Below are 20,558 nucleotides of genomic sequence, written 5' to 3'. Positions count from 1 at the left end.
ATCGGAAGTGAAGACTGGTTGCTTGATGCCAGAGAAACTAACAGAGGATAAACTAAGGATTGCCATGGCTGAGTTATTTTAGCCAAATGACTAAGGAATAACATTTAGCAGAATGTGTTTATGGCTAGTGACCTGTGTCTTCCCAAAATATCCAGTTAGCAACCAACAACTTCCTTTTCTTGATCACCGGTTCTTATCCTTTGCAAAGAGGAAGGAACGCAAATCCTGTAATGGTGTTTTTCTGGGTTTCCTGCCAGTAGAAGGCATGATTATGGGAAAATGTTTTTCCTTTGTTTTTCCCTTCTGACACACACTCCTCAGTTGTTACCCTATTACACAAGACTAGACAGAAATTCAAAATAGTTGTTTTATATTTTTCTGTAACCTTACCAATATTACTGTGTTTTACATGTATATTAAGTGTTGTTCCATATCATCTTAATATATTATTATAGCTTTTGTCTTTTAGCAAAATACATATTGAAAGATATAAAGGAGATAATACATACAAAAATATCTGTTTCAGGGTCATGTTCAGTAAGAATGTATTGAATCATGGCCTGCTGGTTGACTTTTCCTAATCTGCATGTAAGGATAACAAACCTGCCTCACTGAGTTGTTGTGAGGATTAAATGAGAACATGCATGTGGAGTACTTAGAAGGAACATAAATAAATAAAAAATAAAATAAATAAATAAAATCTTTAAAAAAAAAAAAACATACAGAGATTTCCCATATAGTGCCTGCCCCCACAATGCCTAGCACTTTGAGATAGCACCCATAGAAATATGTGTCTTTATTTTAAATTATACTGTTTAGGGGTGCCTGGGTAGCTCAGTCAGTTAAGCATCTGACTTCAGCTCAGATCATGAACTCAGAGCCCTGGGATCAAGCCCTATGTCAGACTCTGTGCTCAGTGGGAAGTCTGCTTTTCCTTCTGCTGCCTACCCTTCTCATGTTCATTCTAGCTCTCTCTCTCTCTCTCTCTCTCTCTCTAATAAATAAATCCTTAAAAAAAATAAGTTATCCTGGTTAGCAATATTTCAAAAAGTTGGAGGCAAGGAATGAGAAAAGGGCATAAACTGTTATTTTTCATGTATCTTTACAGTTTTATTTTTATTTATTGTTTTTTAAAGATCTTATTTATTCATGAGAGGCATAGAGAGGCAGAGACATAGGCAGAAGGAGAAGCAGGCTCCATGCAGGAAACTTGATGTGGGACTCAATCCCAGGACTCCGGGATCACAACCTGAGCCAAAGGCAGATGCTCAACCGCTGAGCCACCCAGGCGTCCCATATCTTTACAGTTTTATATGCATTTTTATAGACTATTTTTTAGAGCAGTTTTAGGTACACACCAAATTTGAGTGGAAGGTACAGAGATTTCCTGGGTGCCTGGGTGGCTCAGTCATTTAAACATCTGCCTCCAGCTCAGGTCATGATTCCAGGGTCTTGGGATCAAGTGCCGCATCAGGCCCTACAGGGAGTCTGCTTCTCCCTCTATGTGCCACTCCCCCTCCTCGTACTCTCTCTCTCTCTCTCTCTTTCTCTCTGTCAAATAAATAAAATCTTAAAAAAAAAAAAAAAACCATACAGAGATTTCCCATATAGTGCCTACCCCCACATGTGTACAGTCTCCCCCACTACCACCCTCTAGCACCAGAGTGGTGCATTTGTTCTGGTCAGTAAACTTAAAATGACATTTCATTATCACCTAAAGTCCATAATTTATATTAAGGCTCATTCTTGGTGTGTTGTACCTTCTGTGGGTTTGAATTTATATGCATTTATTTACGTAACAATATAACATACTCATGTGCTTACATAGTCTTCATAACTGAGAATTTTTTTATAGGCAGGGCTACTACAAGGTTTTTTATTCCTTGAGAATAAAATCCTGGGATTCCAGGATCATGCCCTGGGCTGAAGGCAGACACTAAACCGCTGAGCCACCCAGGTGTCCCAAGATTTTCTATTCCTAAGACAAGGATCTCTTAGTGGTTTAATAGAGGAAAACTGTACTTTAAGTTGTATATCTGTTCATGTCCTGGCTTGTAACCTCTCTGGCTCAACTTTCTCATCTCCAAAGCAAGGATAACTAAGGACTGGCATCTAGTCCTAAAAACTATGTGTAAACTTTAAAGTACATAGAAATGTTGGATGTTATTACTGCTGTGGAGAATGGTGACCTCTACTCTTTTACCCAGGTCTTTTTGCATCTTCAGAGCTTCAGTTAGTTCCTACACTGAAAAGACTTCATGGACAGGGAAACAGAGAAAATTTTCCCCAAGAAAAACCATCATAAGACCTGGGTTCATTTGTGAGACCATAGGAATTTAAAAAGATATTTAGAATTTCACTAAAGGATAGGATTGCATGCAGTAGATAGCATTTATATTAAAATGCAAATTCTTGAGTAATGTAACTCTGATAAACTTAATTTATAGTTCCCAAAGGAAGCCTAGGGCTCTTGCCACAAGTATACAGCTGCCTGGATTTCCATGAACTTCAGCCTTGGCTACTGAAGTGCCCCTGTTTTAACATTTCTATTGCTATTTGAGCTCTTCCCCATCTAGAGCAGTGGACGTGTGTCCAATAGTCATTTATATGTTGTTATTTCATAAATGAGACTGTCAACAGTCTACCCTTCAATATATTTCCTATTTTCCTTTGATTTGTCTTCTTTAAATTACAGTAAACTTGCAGTTTAAAGGGCATCAGTAGTTTTACACTAGTCTTTATCTCTAAAATGGTAAGGACTCACTTAATTGGCCCCTGTCTCTACAGAATAACTGATCAAGGATGCCTAGTATATTTTGTCTAGACTGTATTATTGTGTTTGTTAACTAAACAAATGTGTTTATCACTGGCTAATTCTGTAATATTTCAGATTTTATTTTTAAAGTAATTTCCCACAATGCCTTGCTTAATGCTGGCTACATCGTAGGTGGTCAGTAAAGCCTTACTGATTAAGTAAAAGAAATTGGAAATTAGTGACATTATATCATTTGGTCTTACTGTTTTGTGCACCTTTTTAGAATTAGGCACAAAGGAGCTATTTTTATAAAAGTAATACACTCTCCAACTTTACTAAGGAGAAGCTGGCTGACCTAATGATTGATTTTCTTTTTTTCTTCTTCTCAGATTTCATTCTTAGTAAAGCACAAGCTGCAGTATTGTGAGTGAGTGGATGGATGAATGAAGTATTTTATGATCATTCATAAAAATATTAAAATGTATTCATAAAAATATTAAAATGTAATTTGAATGAGTTCCTAAAGTTGTGTCTTCGTATTACATATTCTATTATATTCTGACAGGGTACTATGTTGGAAATATAAACACTCAAATCAGTAGTAGTCCTCATTCCCAATGATGAAGGATTGAGGGATTGTGTACACTTCAGAGAAGGCTGGATATGGGTATTGTCATGGTGCAGTGGGTGCTCAATAACTATTGAGTGAATGTACACATGCTAACCTGCCTACCAGTGGGGTGTAGTTTGTTCTGAAGACTAGAACTTTGACACAGGAAGTACTGCTGAAGAGAACTTATCTGATTATGAATCAAAACACACGGGTTTTAATTCTAACTTTGTTCTTCATTTAACTTTGTAATTTTGGACAAACCATCATACTTTTCCAGGTTTTCATTGAAATTCCTCAAATGTAAAAATGAAAGAATTGAGCAAGAGAATATAGATGATCCTTATTTAAGGTTTTTCCCTCTTATGAATGCTATACAGAATCTTAACACCTGATCTTTACTGAAGCTTTCCACATTTACAAACCCTCTCAGTTTCCTCTTTAAAAAGGCATAGCATTTAATCCCTATATCCCACTCTCCATTCATGGTTTGCACTCTGCACCCACACCTGTCTGCTCCTACCAGGTGAGTCATTGCTTTTCAAGAGCCTGTATTTATCCTAAAACTGTTTATGCTAATTTTGCTTGATGTTGTATTTACGTACTTTAATTTAATGTTATAGTGAGTAATAAAATATGAGTATAAAAAGTTATTTTTATGAGAAATACTTTAATGAAGGTGAATTTTTTTAAAAACTGCTGAATTAGATATAATATGACAAGTGGAAAAGATGAGGGAGGTGCTAGAAATGTAGGAGGATTTTGGACTCCCATTGCTTTGCAGGAACCTAAGTTTCCTTACCACTTTGAAAAAACTGAAATTGTATATTTCAGTTTCAGCTTTTGATGGTGCAGTAATGACTAAAATACAGCTAATGTTCCACATTCAAAGAAAAGGCCTTGCTATAAGAAACAGCTAATGAGTATATTTTATATGCTTCTTGTTGAGATAAAAGATTACCTCTTTTAATGGTTCTCCACTTGAAAAAATCAGCTTTTTTTGGTTTTTGGTTGTAGACCAAGGTCACATTAGGTGAGAGGGCTTCTATTCTTCTATGATCTCCATCATGTTGTAGGCCTTTTAAAAAATAACATGGTAGTAATTATCCAGTTTTAGATCATAACGGTACTTTTAATCTGTATGCCTTCTCTTCATATGGGATCTATGTTAAACACTCTTCTCAATATCTCATATTAAAACAATTTTAATTCTGTTTTCTTCACAGAACATCCAGAAGATTCTTGGTCTTGCCCCTTCACGTGCTGCCACCAAGCAGGCAGGTGGATTTCTTGGCCCTCCACCTCCTTCTGGGAAATTTTCTTGAAATCAAGAAGAACCCTGTAATACCCGTCATTCTTTTTAAACATTCAAATTAGACTGGCAACTATTTTGTAGCAGGAACTATAGACAGCCTTAGGGCTTGGGCCACTTTCTAGTTCTGAGTTATTTTTAGACTTTTTGGATATGATTCTAATGAGAATGGCACCCAACAAACATGATAGTACTTTCAGTCACAGATTAATTTAAAAAAATATGTTTGTTGGTTAGATAAGTTCAGGTGATGTTTATGTAATGAGAAACAAATAGCATCTTTCTTGTTTGGCTTACATGAATATTTTCTGTGGGACCGACTCGAGTGTGTGCTGTGTGCCATGTACCATGGAAGTTGGCTCTCCATGAGCATTTAGAGTTCTGGAAGAAAAATTCAGTTTGTGATATCTTAATTGGAACTATTTGTTGTACATTGTTTCCAAGCCAAATATATGACCGAAGATGAATAAAGAAGCCAAAATTTTAGCTATTTCATCTACAAGGTGGGATCTGTTTTGTATTCCTAGATACATGTTTTTAGTAATCTGAACATAAACATTGGCCACAAAGGGCTAAACTAAAAGTTTTAAATGTACTATTTTATCATACTTGCCTTATAAGCTCAAAATATAGACTTGTCCTATTGTAGGAAGTAGAAAGCATGAGAGGAAAGGAAAGAAGTAACTCACGTGAGTGTAAAAATGAGAGTCCTCAGCATCCCTTTTATACCCTCCTGGATTCCTGGGAAGTCACTCTTAGTCATCTCCCGGAGGCGAGGTTATAGGTATGCAGTCTTGCAGAGCTTCCTTTTGATCACAATGGCCTTTAGTTCCTGCCATGCTCCTTCATAAAAAATGAGAGGATGCTTTTATCGTGATCTTCCCCTGCCTGATCCATGAAATTGGAAATCTTGTATGGAGTGATACTCTAATAACAAATACATACTCCTTAGATGCATGTATTCAACCAGTGAGAGAGGTCATGTCATTTGCAAAGTAACAACTGCTAAACTGGTAGCAAACTTCTGAATGGCATAAAATCCAGAAGACAGCGGAATAATACCTTCAGTGCTGAGGAAAATAATTATCAGCCTAGAATTTTATGTACTGCTGAACCGTAAGTTTGGGGGTAAAACTGGGAGGCAGTGTTTTCAGAGCTACAAAATCCAAGATAGCTGAATTATTAAAGGATATGATTCCAGGGTGCCTGGCTCGCTTAGTCAGTAGAGCATGCAGCTTTTGATCTCAAGGTTATGACTTCAAGCCCCATGACAGGCATAGAACTTACATATTTAAAAAAGAAATATATATGTGTTGCCAGGACAGAAAAAGAATACCAGGAGGAAGGTGTGGGATATAAGAAACAATGGTCAACACAGATTGATAAACTGTATGGATAAATTTGTTTTATGGGTTATCTAGTTAATTATTTTGAGAAAACTCCATAAGGTAATGACTGTTCTTACCCTCATTTAAAAGATGAAACTGAGACAAGAGAGGTTAAGTAACTTCCTCACTATCACTTACCTAGTGAGTGACAGAGTCAGGATTTGAAGTGAAGCCATCTAAAGTTACATAGTCCGGGCTCGTCAGTACTTCCCCGTAGGTATGTGCTGATTCTCTTCCCACCGCTCCTATCTCTTCAGGTCAAGAATGTGAGCCATGAAGTTGGGTTTTTTTCTGTTTTTCGTTTTTTTCTTAAAGCAGTCACATGGGTGGGAACACAGCAAAAACTCCATAAAAGCAGATGAAATGGAACAGAAATCTTTATTTCTAGGTTACTTTTATCAGACAGGGTGTTTGATAATGGACGGTGATGATTTCTAATGGTCTTTTCCCCATGTCATTGACCATTCTGGGCAAAATAATAGCTAAAAGAATGATTGTGATGAAAATAATGATCATGATAACATGATGACAAAAGTGATGGACCATCTAAAATAAAGCCTAAAAAGAGAAGGAACCACACTGAAAATTCTGCCAATGTCTTTGTAAAGTGAGAATACATGGTCCATCCTACTGGCTACCTCCTTAGGTTTTGATGATAGTACTTTCTAATTAAATGTGTCATGGACTAGGTTACCTTTTTTTTTTAAAACATTTTATTTATTTATTCATGAGAGACACAGAGAGAGTCAGAGACACAAGCAGAGGGAGAAGCAGGATCCTCGTGGAGAGCCCGATGAGGGACTCGATCCCCAGACCCAGGGGGGGGGCTTCGCCCTGAGCCGAAGGCAGATGCTCAACCACTGAGCTACCCAGGCGTCCCATGGACTAGGTTTTCATAAAGTGTATTTCAATAGAAGAAGGTGAGTAAGAGGGAGAGTAAAAGGGAAGAAGGAGAGTAACAGCTATTCACCCTGTTTCTAAAAGAGCACAATAGATGTGTTACAAAAGAATAAAGCTACCACATCACAAGAAAGTGAATTCAAGGATATATTAAGGGCTATTGCAACCCCATAATTAGTTTTTTTTTTAATTACTTACCCTGAAAAATTTTCAAGACTAGTCATTTGGATGACTAGATCCAGACCATTTAGTTTAAGGGGGAAAAAAAACAGCATTTTTAATGCCTGCATTAGCCTACTCAGGTGGCACTCATAATATGCTGAAGCAGTAAACATTCAAAAAAATGCAGGTAAATCTGAATTTATTAACAGATAACATTTCAAAATCTCAGTCTGGAAATTGGAAAGGAAATGGGTGTAGTTACTCATAGGCCCCTAACTAGACTGTGGTCCCTGATTTCCCATAGAAGTCATCCTCTTCGGTGGGATCAGGGACTTACAGTGACATCAGTGGGTTGATGAACATCCAGAATTCCCATACATCCAAATCAAAATCACTTTGCCACGTACTGATAGGTACTAGGGGTTTTTTGGTATACCTACACCTTTGTGTATTTCAGTACTGCCCTTCAGTACAAGTAAAAGTGCCATATACTTTTTTTTTTTTTTTTGCTTTAATTCTGATTAAGTTACAGTCTTTTAATTTACGTTTATCTCTGAGTTTTTACACTTTTTAAAATGGAAAAAAAATCTGAAAAAGTCTTAAAAAGTATAAAAAACATTGAGATACCCATTATTCAACTTCAACAAGTACTAACTCGTGGCCAATCTTAGATCTACCCCAGCTGGCTTCCTATAGTCTTTTTGAAGCAAATCCTAGGCATCCCATCTTTTATCCCTAAATATCTCAATGCTTTTAAACATGTTTATGCGTGTGTATAATCTTTTTTTTTAAGATTTTATTTTTTTTTAATTTATTCATGAGAGACACAGCGAGAAAGAGAGAGGCAGAGACACAGGCAGAGGGAGAAGCAGGCTCCATGCAGGGAGCCCGATGTGGGACTCGATCCCGGGTCTCCAGGATCACACCCCGGGCTGCAGGTGGCACTAAACCGCTGCGCCACCAGGGCTGCCCTGTTTATGTGTGTGTATAATCTTAACATCATTTACATAACCTAAAAAATTAATAATTTCTTGATTCCGTAAGTTGTCTAAAGATATCAAAATTCATTACAATCTTTTTTTAATCAGAGCCAAATAAGGGATCCCTGGGTGGCGCAGCGGTTTAGTGCCTGCCTTTGGCCCAGGGCGCGATCCTGGAGACCCGGGATCGAATCCCACGTCGGGCTCCCAGTGCATGGAGCCTGCTTCTCCCTCTGCCTGTGTCTCTGCCTCTCTCTCTCTGTGTGTGACTATCATAAATAAATTTTAAAAATTTAAAAAAAGAGCCAAGTAAGACCATATAGACCATATTACATGTGGCTGTTAAGCATTATAAATCTCTTCCAGTCTCTTGTAGTGGTTTTCAAACTAGAGTGCATCAGAATCCCCTACAAGGCTTATTAAAACAGACTGCTGGGATCCCCCCCCCCCCAGAGTTTCTAAGTCTGGGGTGGCACTTGAGAATTTGCACTTCTAACAAGTGCAAGGTGATGCTGATGCTGTAGGGTTTGGAGTCCACTCAGATTTTAGTTCCTCACTGTTTATTTCACTTCTCCCCTTGCAATTTATTTATTGAAGAAACTGAGCTGTTTATCCTGTAGAGTTTCCCTTAGTTCGGGTCTTGCTGATTGCATACCTGTTTTACTTAACTGTTTATTAGTTGTCTCTTTTTGTGATGTTAGCAGCTTTTTCCTTCTTTATTTTATTTTATTTAAATTCAACTTGCCAGATGTTAGCAGCTTTTTGATCCATTAATTAGTTGAGATTAAAAAATAATGTTCTAATTTCTTGTATCTCTTCAGTTTATTAAAATCCTTTATAGATAGACACTTCCCCTCCATCTACTTTTGGTTACAGAATGGTAAATTTTTTGGGGGGAAAGCCAGAATAAAAGTTGGATTGTCTGGTCTTCAAAATAATCAGTCGTTCACTAGTATCCTCCTGTGGTGAACAATTTTTGTGTGAGTGTGTGTGATTAGCAGTTGATTCACTTCAAGTCACTGAAATTATTTTTCTTGTGGATACTGAAATTCTACCATTTTTAGCCATGAGAGGCTTTTGAAGTTGGCTCCTGGGTCCATTTGGCATGACTCTAGTTGTCATTGGGAGCGTCCTTGCTGAGTGATACGACCAGATGTTTCAGAACCATCTTAAATTTCCTGCCTGACTTGAAAGCAACACGTTCTCCAAGGAGGCCTAGTTCTTTTTACTGGAAAATGGTATTTGGACACTGTAATCAGAGCACTGAGGATGCTCCCTGAGACTGAATTGCTAGGTTTCTAGGCCTTTTTTGTGGACTAAGATAGGCAGTAAGTTTTTTGTTGTCATTTAAGATAAATTACATTATGAATTTATACTGATACCCTACTCCCTACTTAAACTTAGGGCCTCAAAATTTTTACTTAATTTCTTTAATCCGTATCTCTTTTATCCCATCCTAAGAATTCCAGTTTCTACTACCAGAAGTGATAGAATTACAATATCACATAATTCACTAATGTAATCCCGTTAATATCCACCCAGAAGTCTCAGAATGTAATTACCATTATTGTTGCCAACAATATGATTACTAGAAATAGTTTAAGTTTGGTAGGTTGGTTTTTTTGGTGGTTTTTTTGTTGTTGTTGTTTTTGTTTGTTTGTTTTGGTAAGGGTGGAATTCTTTAAGATACATCTCACTCTGACTTCATAGCAAATCACTGTGATTTCAAGTTACCTGGAATCGTTTATTCATTTGTTTGATTTTATTTTCAACTTTTAGGACATGCTCTTTAATTTTGCCTTATAAAAATGATATATAATGTTTTACTAGGTTTCTGGGCTAGCCCAAAAAAGCATATTTAACCTACATACAGAGAGGCACTGAGCTAGTCATTATCCTACTTCTTTTATGGGTATAACCCCACTCATAAGCCCCCACATATATGGAAAGATAATGTCCTTGCCTGTCCTTGTCAGATAAAGCCAGTAGGCCCTGTGGGAAGAGAGTACCGTGTGTGGACGCTGCCAGAGTCAGGCCCTGCTCATTGTCCCTCAGCTCCCCTGCAGCAGCCTCCCAGGAAGCCTCCCTTACTCTGGCCTGTTGTCTATCCTGACATGTAGCATCTTTCTAAGATAGAAGTCTAACTGTGTTGTTCTTCAAGGAAAGTGGTCCAGTGGCTCCCAGGAGCCTCTGAGTAAACTCTTTGGCACAGAAAAGCATCTCAGCGTGGATCACTGCTGCCCCCTCATACCCCGATAAACCTAGACTCCAGCAGAATTTATTTTGAGAATTCTTCATTTTTTACAGTCTTTCTGGACTTTATCACCCTTGTTTTCTCTGCTTGGAATGTTCCCCTGCTTACCTGTGTGATCTCCTCCTGTCCCCTTCTAGACTAATTTCAAGTATCACCTCCTAATAAGTTTTATTTGACCTTTAGAGGGCCAGGTTCTTTCTCCTCTCTGTATCTCTGAGTTTTTCATATATGAAAACTTATTAAAAATGGGCCAGTTCTTAACTTTTTAAGCTTCAGCTGCCTCATCTGGAAAATGGGGTAAATAGTCAGAGGTCCCGTATCCAACCCCCTCTTACTCAGGCCTTCCTCTGCATCCTCTCTGCTCCCCTGCAGAGCACGCTGACTGATGCTCACAGTGCACCAAATGCTCTTAGCCACGCTTATGTTCACAGTGTACCGAATGCTCTTAGCCATGCTTATGTCCGCCAGCTCCCACCCGTGACTGCAGAATGCTGTTTGTTTTGTTAATTTTAATCATGTAAATTGACTAAATATTATGCAAATCAATGAAATGTGAAGGCAAAAAGAATTGCATCTATGAAAACTGAATGGTTTGGAATGACTCAATAAAAGCAAGTTGCTAAAAATAATTGCTTTGACGTATTTGTGGGTGAAATAACAGAACCTGAAAAAAGTAATAAAAATGTAGAAAGATTCAGCCCTTCTGTCCTTTCTTAGTGTTTCAGTTCATTTTCCACATTAAAGAAACCAAAACTGGAAATCAGTCAGAAGTGATACATTTTGGTTTATAAACATTTTATCTTTGGAAAGCATCCACCATAAAATATGGGATTTTTGTCATTACAGGTTCTATTTGAATTCTTCCAAATTTTTAAAAACTTCGAGTTGCAAATGTTTGGTTCTTTTGTGTTACTGCTAAAAAAGTATTCATGGAAAACAAATAATAATTCTTTGGAATAAATGAGCCAGTCATGATCAAAACAAAGCCAAGAAACCAAAATAAAGAAAACAAACCCCAACCTCCCCCACCAACACACACACACACATACACAAAAATAGTGAGACTCCAAACAATAGTGAATGGGTGTATATTTGTATGTTTTAGGTTAAAAGTGTCTGGAGTACATTTAATATTTTTGCGTGTGATTCTACTCCGCAGTTGACTTTTTAGGGCAGAGCAACTCAGCAGCACCAGGGCAGGTGCAGGGATTAATGATACAGTATCCTCCAGAAGGATGAGCCACATTGATGATTGTGATGTATACTGCCATAGAGGTAGCTACAAACAGAGAAAGAAACCATTGATTCTCTCTGGGGAGGATTTTGGGTACTGGTCAGCAAAAGTTAGTATTAAACCCTTGCCTTCGAGGAGCTTAGAATATAGACAGGCAGCATTTGAATAAATCAACAACGTAGGCTGAGAGGAACACTGTATTGTTTTGTGAGCACAGAGGAGGATGTCTAACAGATCCAAGAATGGTTTCCAAAAGTTGGCAACAGCCAAATTCTGAAGGGTTTTTTGGAAGTGGCAGAGAAAAGGTTGGAAGAAAAGCATTGGAGACCGAATTACATAACAAAAGTAAGCAGGCAAGAAACAGTAGATAGTTGAAGTTGACTGGAGCATTAGGGAGGAATGGAGAACTGACAAGCCATGAGGTCTATCTATCCATGATTTACCTGAGGGATTTAGTTTGAAATCTCCCAATTTGCCAGTTATTACAAGCAGAGAAATGGCGCAATCAGATTGACATTTTAAGATCACTCTGGTGGCAGGGTGGACGTAGATTAGAAAAGGCAAGGTGTTGGATGGGTTAGGAAGCCAACCATTCATCAGATACTTACTGAACACCTACTGTGTGCCAGGGGATGCTGTGATCACCAAAAATACACAGTCACTCTTTGATGAGCTCCAACTGGGTGAGGGAAGTAGATGTCAAATAGACAAGTGAACACATAAAAATTAAGTGTTCTAAGTAATCCTTTGAATCACTGTGAATATAACGGTGTATGACTGGAGTCTATGTCCCCTGTTACTGCCTGGCATTCCTTTTTCTGGTAACAGTTTCCTTTAGGGAACCATAGTTCCCCTGCTCCATGTGGTATGTCGTGTCATTCACATTGTCCCCTTGAAGATGGGCATAGAACCAAGGCTAGCCAATTAGAGTACTCTATCTTCCTGGCCCCCGTAACTGGGCTCTGGACTGGGCATGTGGGCCAAACAAAACCAACTAGGAACTACTCTAATCTTTGATAAGGACATCAAAGGAAAGAGAAGGCCTCTCATGCTTTTGGATCACAAGCTCTAAGTACATAGGCTCAAACCGTTCACCATTTTTTTCTGATGAATGTAAAAGAACCAGAGAATAAATCCAATTAACATACAGAAGTAGAGCAGAGATATTGGGGGGGTGGGGAGTAGGGAGGGAGAAGGGACTTTGGCAACACTATTTAAGCCCCTAGATCTGAAGCTGAAGCCACATTTGAACTTCCCAGGTACACTGAAGGGAATATAGGAAGAGGAGCACACTTTGGGGGGGAAATAATGATTCCATTTAGACAAAACGAATGAAAGGAGCTTATAGGATAGCTAGGTGGGAATGCCTGATGGCGTCTGGGTGTGTTTCTGGCACTCAGAAGGCAGATCAAAGACGGAGCCATGTATCAGGGAGTCATCGAAATGCCAGTGACAAAGTCATAGGTTTGGCTGCGATCTATGAGGAGAATCTATAGGCTGTGAAGGAAGAAGACCAATTTCTGGGGGATATTATTTAAATGAAAAAGAGATGTCAACACAAAATGACAAGAGAACCTAGGAGGAGGGGAGGCCCCACAAGCTGAAGATGAGTAAGATGCGGGCACCCTTGGTTCCTCTCGCCCACACTCCTCACACCCACGCAATCAGCATATTCTCTTGGGCTTTGCCTTTCTCACTGCCTCTACCTAGACCACTGCCGTGGCCCGCGGGCACCTCCCCCCGAGCTTACTGCATCAGCAGCCTAACTGGTCCATTTGATTCCACGCTTTGTAACATAGCAAAAGTAAGCCGGATTGTGCAACTCTTCTGCTCAAAACTCTCCATTGGCTTCCTGGATTGGTTTGCTAGAGCTGCTCCAATAGTGTACCACTAACCGAGTGGCTTAAACAACAGAAATTAATTTTTTTTAAGTAGGAAATCTTGGGGTGCCTGGGTGACTCACTTAGTTGAGGGTCTGATTCTTGATTTCGGCTCACGTCACAATCTCAGGGTCATGGGATCGAGCCCCGCATGGGGTTCTGGGCTCAGCATGGAGTGTGCTTATTCCTCTCCCTTTGCTCCTCCCCCAGCTCGCTCGCTCTCTCTAAAATAAATAAAATCCTTAAAAAGGGGGGGGGGCATCTTTTCCTAGAAGATACCCGGCCTCTCCAATGCTCACCGACTGGATCGGGGTCACATGTCCATCCCCAAACCCATCAATACCAAGGGGAATAAGAATCCTGGTTGGCTCGTGATTTGCCCTAATTATGTGAGGGGTCTTAGACACTGGAGCAAAATCAGGGCTCTGCTAGCCTAGGACAAGGGAAAAATGGCTTTTGAGTAGGTTACTAATATTAAGCTGTATGAATGATGATTCAGGCCATCCGAGGTGGAGATGGGCTGCCTGTGGGAGCCATCAGGTCCTTGCTGGGCTGTCAGCCTCTTATTCTGTATCTCGCTGTTTGCTACCACCTGCTGCAGGGATATTTCTATCTTGACCAATATCCCCCCAGCCTCAAGTTTTGGGGTACAGGATAAAGCAACTTGGTGGTCAAGGTTTCAAAAAGCCATAGGTATTTGAATCTGTTGAGGGCTTTCTTGAATTCCTTTTTTGTTGTATGGGTTTGCTTTCTCCAGTTTTCTAACTTTTAGGGCAGGGCCTGCTCCGCCTATTGCTTGGGGGCGTGCGCCACCTAGTGATGGTAACTGGCTCCGCCGGCTGGTTTAGGGGGTGACGCGCTTTGCTCTTGGAGCCACCTGTCCCCTGCACTGAGCAAGAGAGGGAGAACGGACCACACACACTGAGGATTCTAGAATGGGTGTAACGGGGCCAGTGGGAGGGCTCCCTGTGGTTGAGCATAAGACCCAGACCTTGTAGACACGCGGCAGGTGTGTTTCCTTTTCCTTTTCCTACTGGACTCCCCTTCTCACTCCTCAAGCCTCCATGAAAACAACGAAAACAATAAAAAAGATTTGTTGCTCCCTTGACATAGCGACCAACCTTAAAAATAGGAGAGAAAGGGGCCCATGGGTGGCTCAGTCGAGTAAGCATCCAACTCTTGATTCGGCTCAGGTTGTGATCTCAGGGTCAGGCCCAGGGCGGAGCTCTGCACTCAGCAGGGAGTCTGCTTGAGGTGCTCTCTCTCCCGCCCCACCCCCCGTGCCTCCCCCACTCATGCATGCATGCTCCCTCTCTCTAAAATAAATAAATCGGGATCCCTGGGTGGCGCAGCGGTTTGGCGCCTGCCTTTGGCCCAGGGCGCGATCCTGGAGACCCGGGATCGAATCCCACGTCGGGCTCCCGGTGCATGGAGCCTGCTTCTCCCTCTGCCTGTGTGTCTGTCTCTCTCTCTCTGTGTGACTATCATAAATAAATAAATAAAAATTTAAAAAAAAATAAAATAAATAAATCTTTTTTAAAAAATAAAGAAAAATAAGAGAAAAAGAGTAGTGGCCCCAGGAGGGTCCCCCTCACCTTTCTGGTCACCTCGGCATCTTTCCTCCTGTTGCACGTCTCCACCAGCCTAGCCCTTCCTCCTCCCTGTCACCTGCCCTCTGCTGCCTAGATCTCTCCACCGCCAGGTCCTCTGCAGCCCCTGCTCTTTCTTGAAACTTTGCTACATCCTCAATTTTATCTTAGAATGCCACTTTAACTGAATACCTGGCTTTTGTGTTTCTTTTTAAAGAATCTATTTATTTATTCATGAGAGAGACACAGGCAGAGGGAGAAGCAGGCTTCCCGCTTGCTTGATAAAAATCAAGCTCAATATTTATAAAGATATGTAAATAGCAAAAGTCTATGTCTTTTTCCTCAGCGCTGTCCTCTTGTCCCTTCTTTTACTGCCTGTTCCAAAATAACCACTGCTAATGCCTGGTATCTGTGGTGGGGCATCCTACGGGTCAGCCTGGCTAGGCTGCAGTGCGCAGCGGCTGGGTCAAACACCATTCTAGAAATTGCTGTGCTGGTACTTCTCAGATGTGATAAACAATCAGTAGACTTTGAGTAAAGCAGATGATCTTCCCTAATATGAATGGGACCTCGGGACATCTGGGTGGCTCAGGGGTTAAGCGTCTGCCTTCAGCTCAGGTCATGATCCTGGGATCCTGGGATCGAGTCCCGCATCAGGCTCCTTGTGGGGAGCCTACTTCGCCCTCTGTGTCTCTGCCTCTCTCTGTATGTCTCTCATAAATGAAAGGAGAGAGAAAGAGAGAGAGAGAGAGAGAGAGAGAGAGAGAGAGAGAGAGAGAAAGAAAGAAAGAAAGAAAGAAGAAAGAAAGAAGAAAGAAAGAAAGAAGAGGAAAAAAGGGGGCCTCATCCAAGCAGGTGAGGGCCTTAAGAGCAGGGTGGGGTTTCCCAAATAAAAAGAAAATTTCCTCAAAAGAGCAACATCGAAAATCTGCCCAAGTTTCCAGCCTCCTGCCCCTCAGAATTTGGATTTAAGACTGCACACCCATTTTAACTTGGATTTCCAGCCCGCCAGGCCGACCTGTGGACTCCAGATTTGCCAGCCTCCAGACCTGCGTAAGCCAATTCCTTAAAACCTCGGTCTCTGTTTCTCTCCCTCACTCTGTCTATATAACATATCCTATTGGTTCTGTTTCTTTGGGAACCCCTAATAGGACATCTGTGGAGATGGCTAGCTATGTCCCAAAATGCATACTTTGCTCTCCTAGTTAACTAACTGAGCTGCAGTTTGGTATGGCCGTGTAACTTCCATGCCCCACCCGCTACACCTCCTTGGTCTTTGTCTTTTCTGGATGACCAGCAGGGTGACACTGAGAGCATCCTTGGAAACCATGTGTTGAAGATGGCACCCTGGCTCCTTCAGTAACTATGTGAAGCCAAGGTCCCTCTTCCCCACCCTGGCCCCACAGATCTTGAACACTCTAACCTAGAAGTCCCTGGACTGTTAGGTAAGTTGTAAATAAATTTCTACTGTTTTCAAGTCATTGCATTTTGGAATTATTTCATAAACGAGATTAACAGACCCTGACCGATACAGAAATTGGTACCTTGAAGTGGAATGCTGTTTAAAATAAACACCTAAGAGGGCATCTGGGGGGACTCAGTTAAGCGGCCAGCTCTTGGTTTCAGCTCAGGTCATGATCTGGGTCCAGGGATCAAGGCCCTCACTTTGGGCTCCCCCATCAGCGGGGAGTCTGCTGGAGCATTCTCGTCTCCCTCTTCCCCTCTGTTTGCTCAAGCTCTCATGCATGTTCTCTCTCTAAAGTAAATAAATCTTTCAAAAAATAAAAACTTAAGACATAGGCATTGGCTTAGTAGATGCATAGTAGAAGGTCAGGGAGTGATAACACTGGCTGAAAGGCTGGAGTATCATTTGATGTGTGGGCAAAACATTGGTAGAACTGTTTCTGTGGTTATGTGAAAGGTGGATACAGTTCCTGCTATGCCAGGATTTCTATAACAGGTGGTTGGAATGAGCCAGAAGGCCTGAGGTAGCTGCCTCTTGCTGTTTTTAGCTAGGTATACCTAGAAAGAGAGTAGCTCAGACCGGAATCTACTGGTTTTGAAAGCAAAGAAGGGTTGGGAGAGTCTAGAATTTGGGACCCTAGAAATATCGAAAAGCCAACTACTTCAATAGCATAAATAGCAAGAGACAAGTCTCGTTGGCCTTGTCTCAGTGGCCTCTCACTAAGACATCTCAGGCCAACCAAGATGTCATTTCAATCTTGCCCAGTTGTTTCAGGCAGTTGCAAGGCAGGTGCCACTAACTTAAGAAAGAGGAGCTTAGGGGCAAGGAAGCAAGTCATGAAACAGGTTAAGAACCCTGCCTAGAAAGGAACTCTGGGTATGGCTCCTGACACACGGACTGGGCAGCAGCAAACAGAGTAAATGCTTTGTAAGTTTTTGAAGCGAGAATATTCCTGAAGTGACCATAGGGAGCCTGGTCGAAGAAAGTCATTGTTAAAATAAAACACATCTTGTGCTCCCAAACTTGCGGACCTCAGGCTGCGAAAGCCAAATAGTCCTTTAAGAAGATCTACTCCTTAGCACCTGCTTGAGGAGTTCTGTTCATCACAGATTTCTGATATTTCGAATAGGATAGTTAATGTTTCTTCTACTTGAAATTCATCGAAATTCTTTTTTTTTAAATTTATTTATGATAGTCACAGAGAGAGAGAGAGAGAGAGAGAGAGAGAGAGAGAGAGAGGCAGAGACACAGGCAGAGGGAGAAGCAGGCTCCATGCACCAGGAGCCCGACGTGGGATTCGATCCCGGGTCTCCAGGATCGCACCCTGGGCCAAAGGCAGGCGCCAAACCCCTGCGCCACCCAGGGATCCCCATCGAAATTCTTGGACTGCTAAATTTAAATTTCTCGTGAAGTTTGGAAAAATGTTGACCATTATTTCTTCAACTGTTTTTCTTTCCACCTCCCAATGGCCCTACTTCGGAGATTCCAGGTGCCTATGTGTCAGGTCACTGGACAGTGCCCCACAGCCCAGAAATGCTCTGTTTATTGTGATTTCCAGCCTTTTTTTTTCTCTTTATGTTTCATCTTCAAGAGTTTCTACCGCTGTGTCTTCAAATCCACTAGTCTTCTGCAGCATCTGTTAATCTCATTTAGTATATTTTAAAATTTCACATATTACATTTTTTTCTTTTTAAAAAGATGTTATTTGAGTGAGAGAGAGAGAGAATGAGGGGGAGAAGGGGCAGACGAAGAGGGAGCAGACTCCCTGCTGAGCTCAGTCCCAGGACCCTGAGATCATGACCTGAGCTGAAGACAGACACGTAACCCACTAAGTCCCCCCAGACCCCCCAGATAGTACATTTTTCATCTCCAGAAGTTTGATTTGAGTCTTTTATTTATCTTTTCCTTCTCATCATGTTCATTTTTTCCCTCTACCTTCTGAAGCATATTGAGTACTTTTATGATAACTTTTAACATCCTTGTCTGTTAATTCTATCATCTGTGTGGTTTCTGGGTCTTTTGATGGATTTCCTCCTGGTTGTTTGCATGCATGAAATTTTCGGTCGGCTCTGGACATTCTGGACCCTGGCATGTGCATGGGACCCTGGTGTGCACACGGGACCTGATAGGTGTGTGTGGCCCAGGTGTGCATGTGGGGCCCTGGTGTGCGTGTGCGGCCGGTGTGAGTGTGAGACCTGATAGGTGTGTGGGGCCCAGGTGTGCACGTGGGGCCCTGGTGTGCATGTGGGGCCGGGTGTGAGTGTGAGACCTGATAGGTGTGTGGGGCCCAGGTGTGCACGTGGGGCCCTGGTGTGCGTGTGGGGCCGGGTGTGAGTGTGAGACCTGATAGGTGTGTGGGGCCCAGGTGTGCGCGTGGGGCCCTGGTGTGCGTGTGGGGCCGGTGTGAGTGTGAGACCTGATAGGTGTGTGGGGCCCAGGTGTGCGCGTGGGGCCCTGGTGTGCGTGTGGGGCCAGTGTGAGTGTGAGACCTGACAGGTGTGTGGGGCCCAGGTGTGCGCATGGGGCCCTGGTGTGCGTGTGGGGCCGGGTGTGAGTGTGAGACCTGACAGGTGTGTGGGGCCCAGGTGTGTACGTGGGGCCCTGGTGTGCGTGTGGGGCCGGTGTGAGTGTGAGACCTGATAGGTGTGTGGGGCCCAGGTGTGCACGTGGGGCCCTGGTGTGCGTGTGGGGCCGGGTGTGAGTGTGAGACCTGATAGGTGTGTGGGGCCCAGGTGTGCACGTGGGGCCCTGGTGTGTGTGTGAGGCCCTGGTGTGCGTGTGAGACCTGATAGGTGTGTGGGGCCCAGGTGTGCACGTGGGGCCCTGGTGTGCGTGTGGGGCCCTGGTGTGCGTGTGAGACCTGATAGGTGTGTGGGGCCCAGGTGTGCACGTGGGGCCCTGATGTGCGTGTGGGGCCGGGTGTGAGTGTGAGACCTGATAGGTGTGTGGGGCCCAGGTGTGCACGTGGGGCCCTGGTGTGTGTGTGAGGCCCTGGTGTGCGTGTGAGACCTGATAGGTGTGTGGGGCCCAGGTGTGCACGTGGGGCCCTGGTGTGCGTGTGGGGCCCTGGTGTGCGTGTGAGACCTGATAGGTGTGTGGGGCCCAGGTGTGCACGTGGGGCCCTGGTGTGTGTGTGAGGCCCTGGTGTGCGTGTGAGACCTGATAGGTGTGTGGGGCCCAGGTGTGCACGTGGGGCCCTGGTGTGCGTGTGGGGCCCTGGTGTGCGTGTGAGACCTGATAGGTGTGTGGGGCCCAGGTGTGCACGTGGGGCCCTGGTGTGCGTGTGGGGCCCTGGTGTGCGTGTGAGACCTGATAGGTGTGTGGGGCCCAGGTGTGCACGTGGGGTCCTGGTGTGTGTGTGAGGCCCTGGTGTGAGTGTGAGACCTGATAGGTGTGTGGGGCCCAGGTGTGCACGTGGGGCCCTGGTGTGCGTGTGGGGCCCGGGTGTGCGTGTGAGACCTGATAGGTGTGTGGGGCCCAGGTGTGCACGTGGGGCCCTGGTGTGTGTGTGGGGCCAGTGTGAGTGTGAGACCTGATAGGTGTGTGGGGCCCAGGTGTGCGCGTGGGGCCCTGGTGTGTGTGTGGGGCCAGTGTGTGTGAGACCTGATAGGTGTGTGGGGCCCAGGTGTGCGCGTGGGGCCCTGGTGTGCGTGTGGGGCCGGTGTGAGTGTGAGACCTGATAGGTGTGTGGGGCCCAGGTGTGCACGTGGGGCCCTGGTGTGCGTGTGGGGCCGGTGTGCGTGTGAGACCTGATAGGTGTGTGGGGCCCAGGTGTGCGCGTGGGGCCCAGGTGTGCGCGTGGGGCCCTGGTGTGCGTGTGGGGCCAGTGTGAGTGTGAGACCTGATAGGTGTGTGGGACCCTGGAGCGCACGGCGCCCTGGTGCACCTCCCCAGAGCCCGCCCCTGCCCCAGGCCCCACACTGCCGCTTCCCGGAGCCCCGCCGCTCGTCCCGTTTCTCCGTGGCCCCGCCCCGCCCCTCCCCGCCCCTCCCCGCCCCTCCCCGCCCCTCCCCGCTAGCCGCGCTCCGC

The 20,558-nt window shown here is 43.5% G+C and overlaps 1 protein-coding gene across 2 annotated transcripts in view; it reads left to right on the top strand.

Moving 5' to 3' along the window:
- TMCO1 (transmembrane and coiled-coil domains 1) overlaps positions 1-5,163 on the top strand; it is a 50,912-nt gene extending 45,749 nt beyond the window's left edge. For both annotated transcript variants that reach the window (XM_041722763.1, XM_041722762.1), the window contains one exon: positions 4,592-5,163. In XM_041722763.1, coding sequence (XP_041578697.1) covers positions 4,592-4,690 — 99 coding nt within the window. In that variant the 3' untranslated portion in view covers positions 4,691-5,163. The remainder of the gene's footprint in view (positions 1-4,591) is intronic.
- Positions 5,164-20,558: the final 15,395 nt, after the last annotated feature.

The sequence above is a fragment of the Vulpes lagopus genome, chromosome 11, assembly GCF_018345385.1.
Source record: "Vulpes lagopus strain Blue_001 chromosome 11, ASM1834538v1, whole genome shotgun sequence".
Lineage (NCBI taxonomy): Eukaryota > Metazoa > Chordata > Mammalia > Carnivora > Canidae > Vulpes > Vulpes lagopus.
Note: the sequence above shows the minus strand (reverse complement) of the source record. Positions and strands in the feature narration are given on the sequence as shown.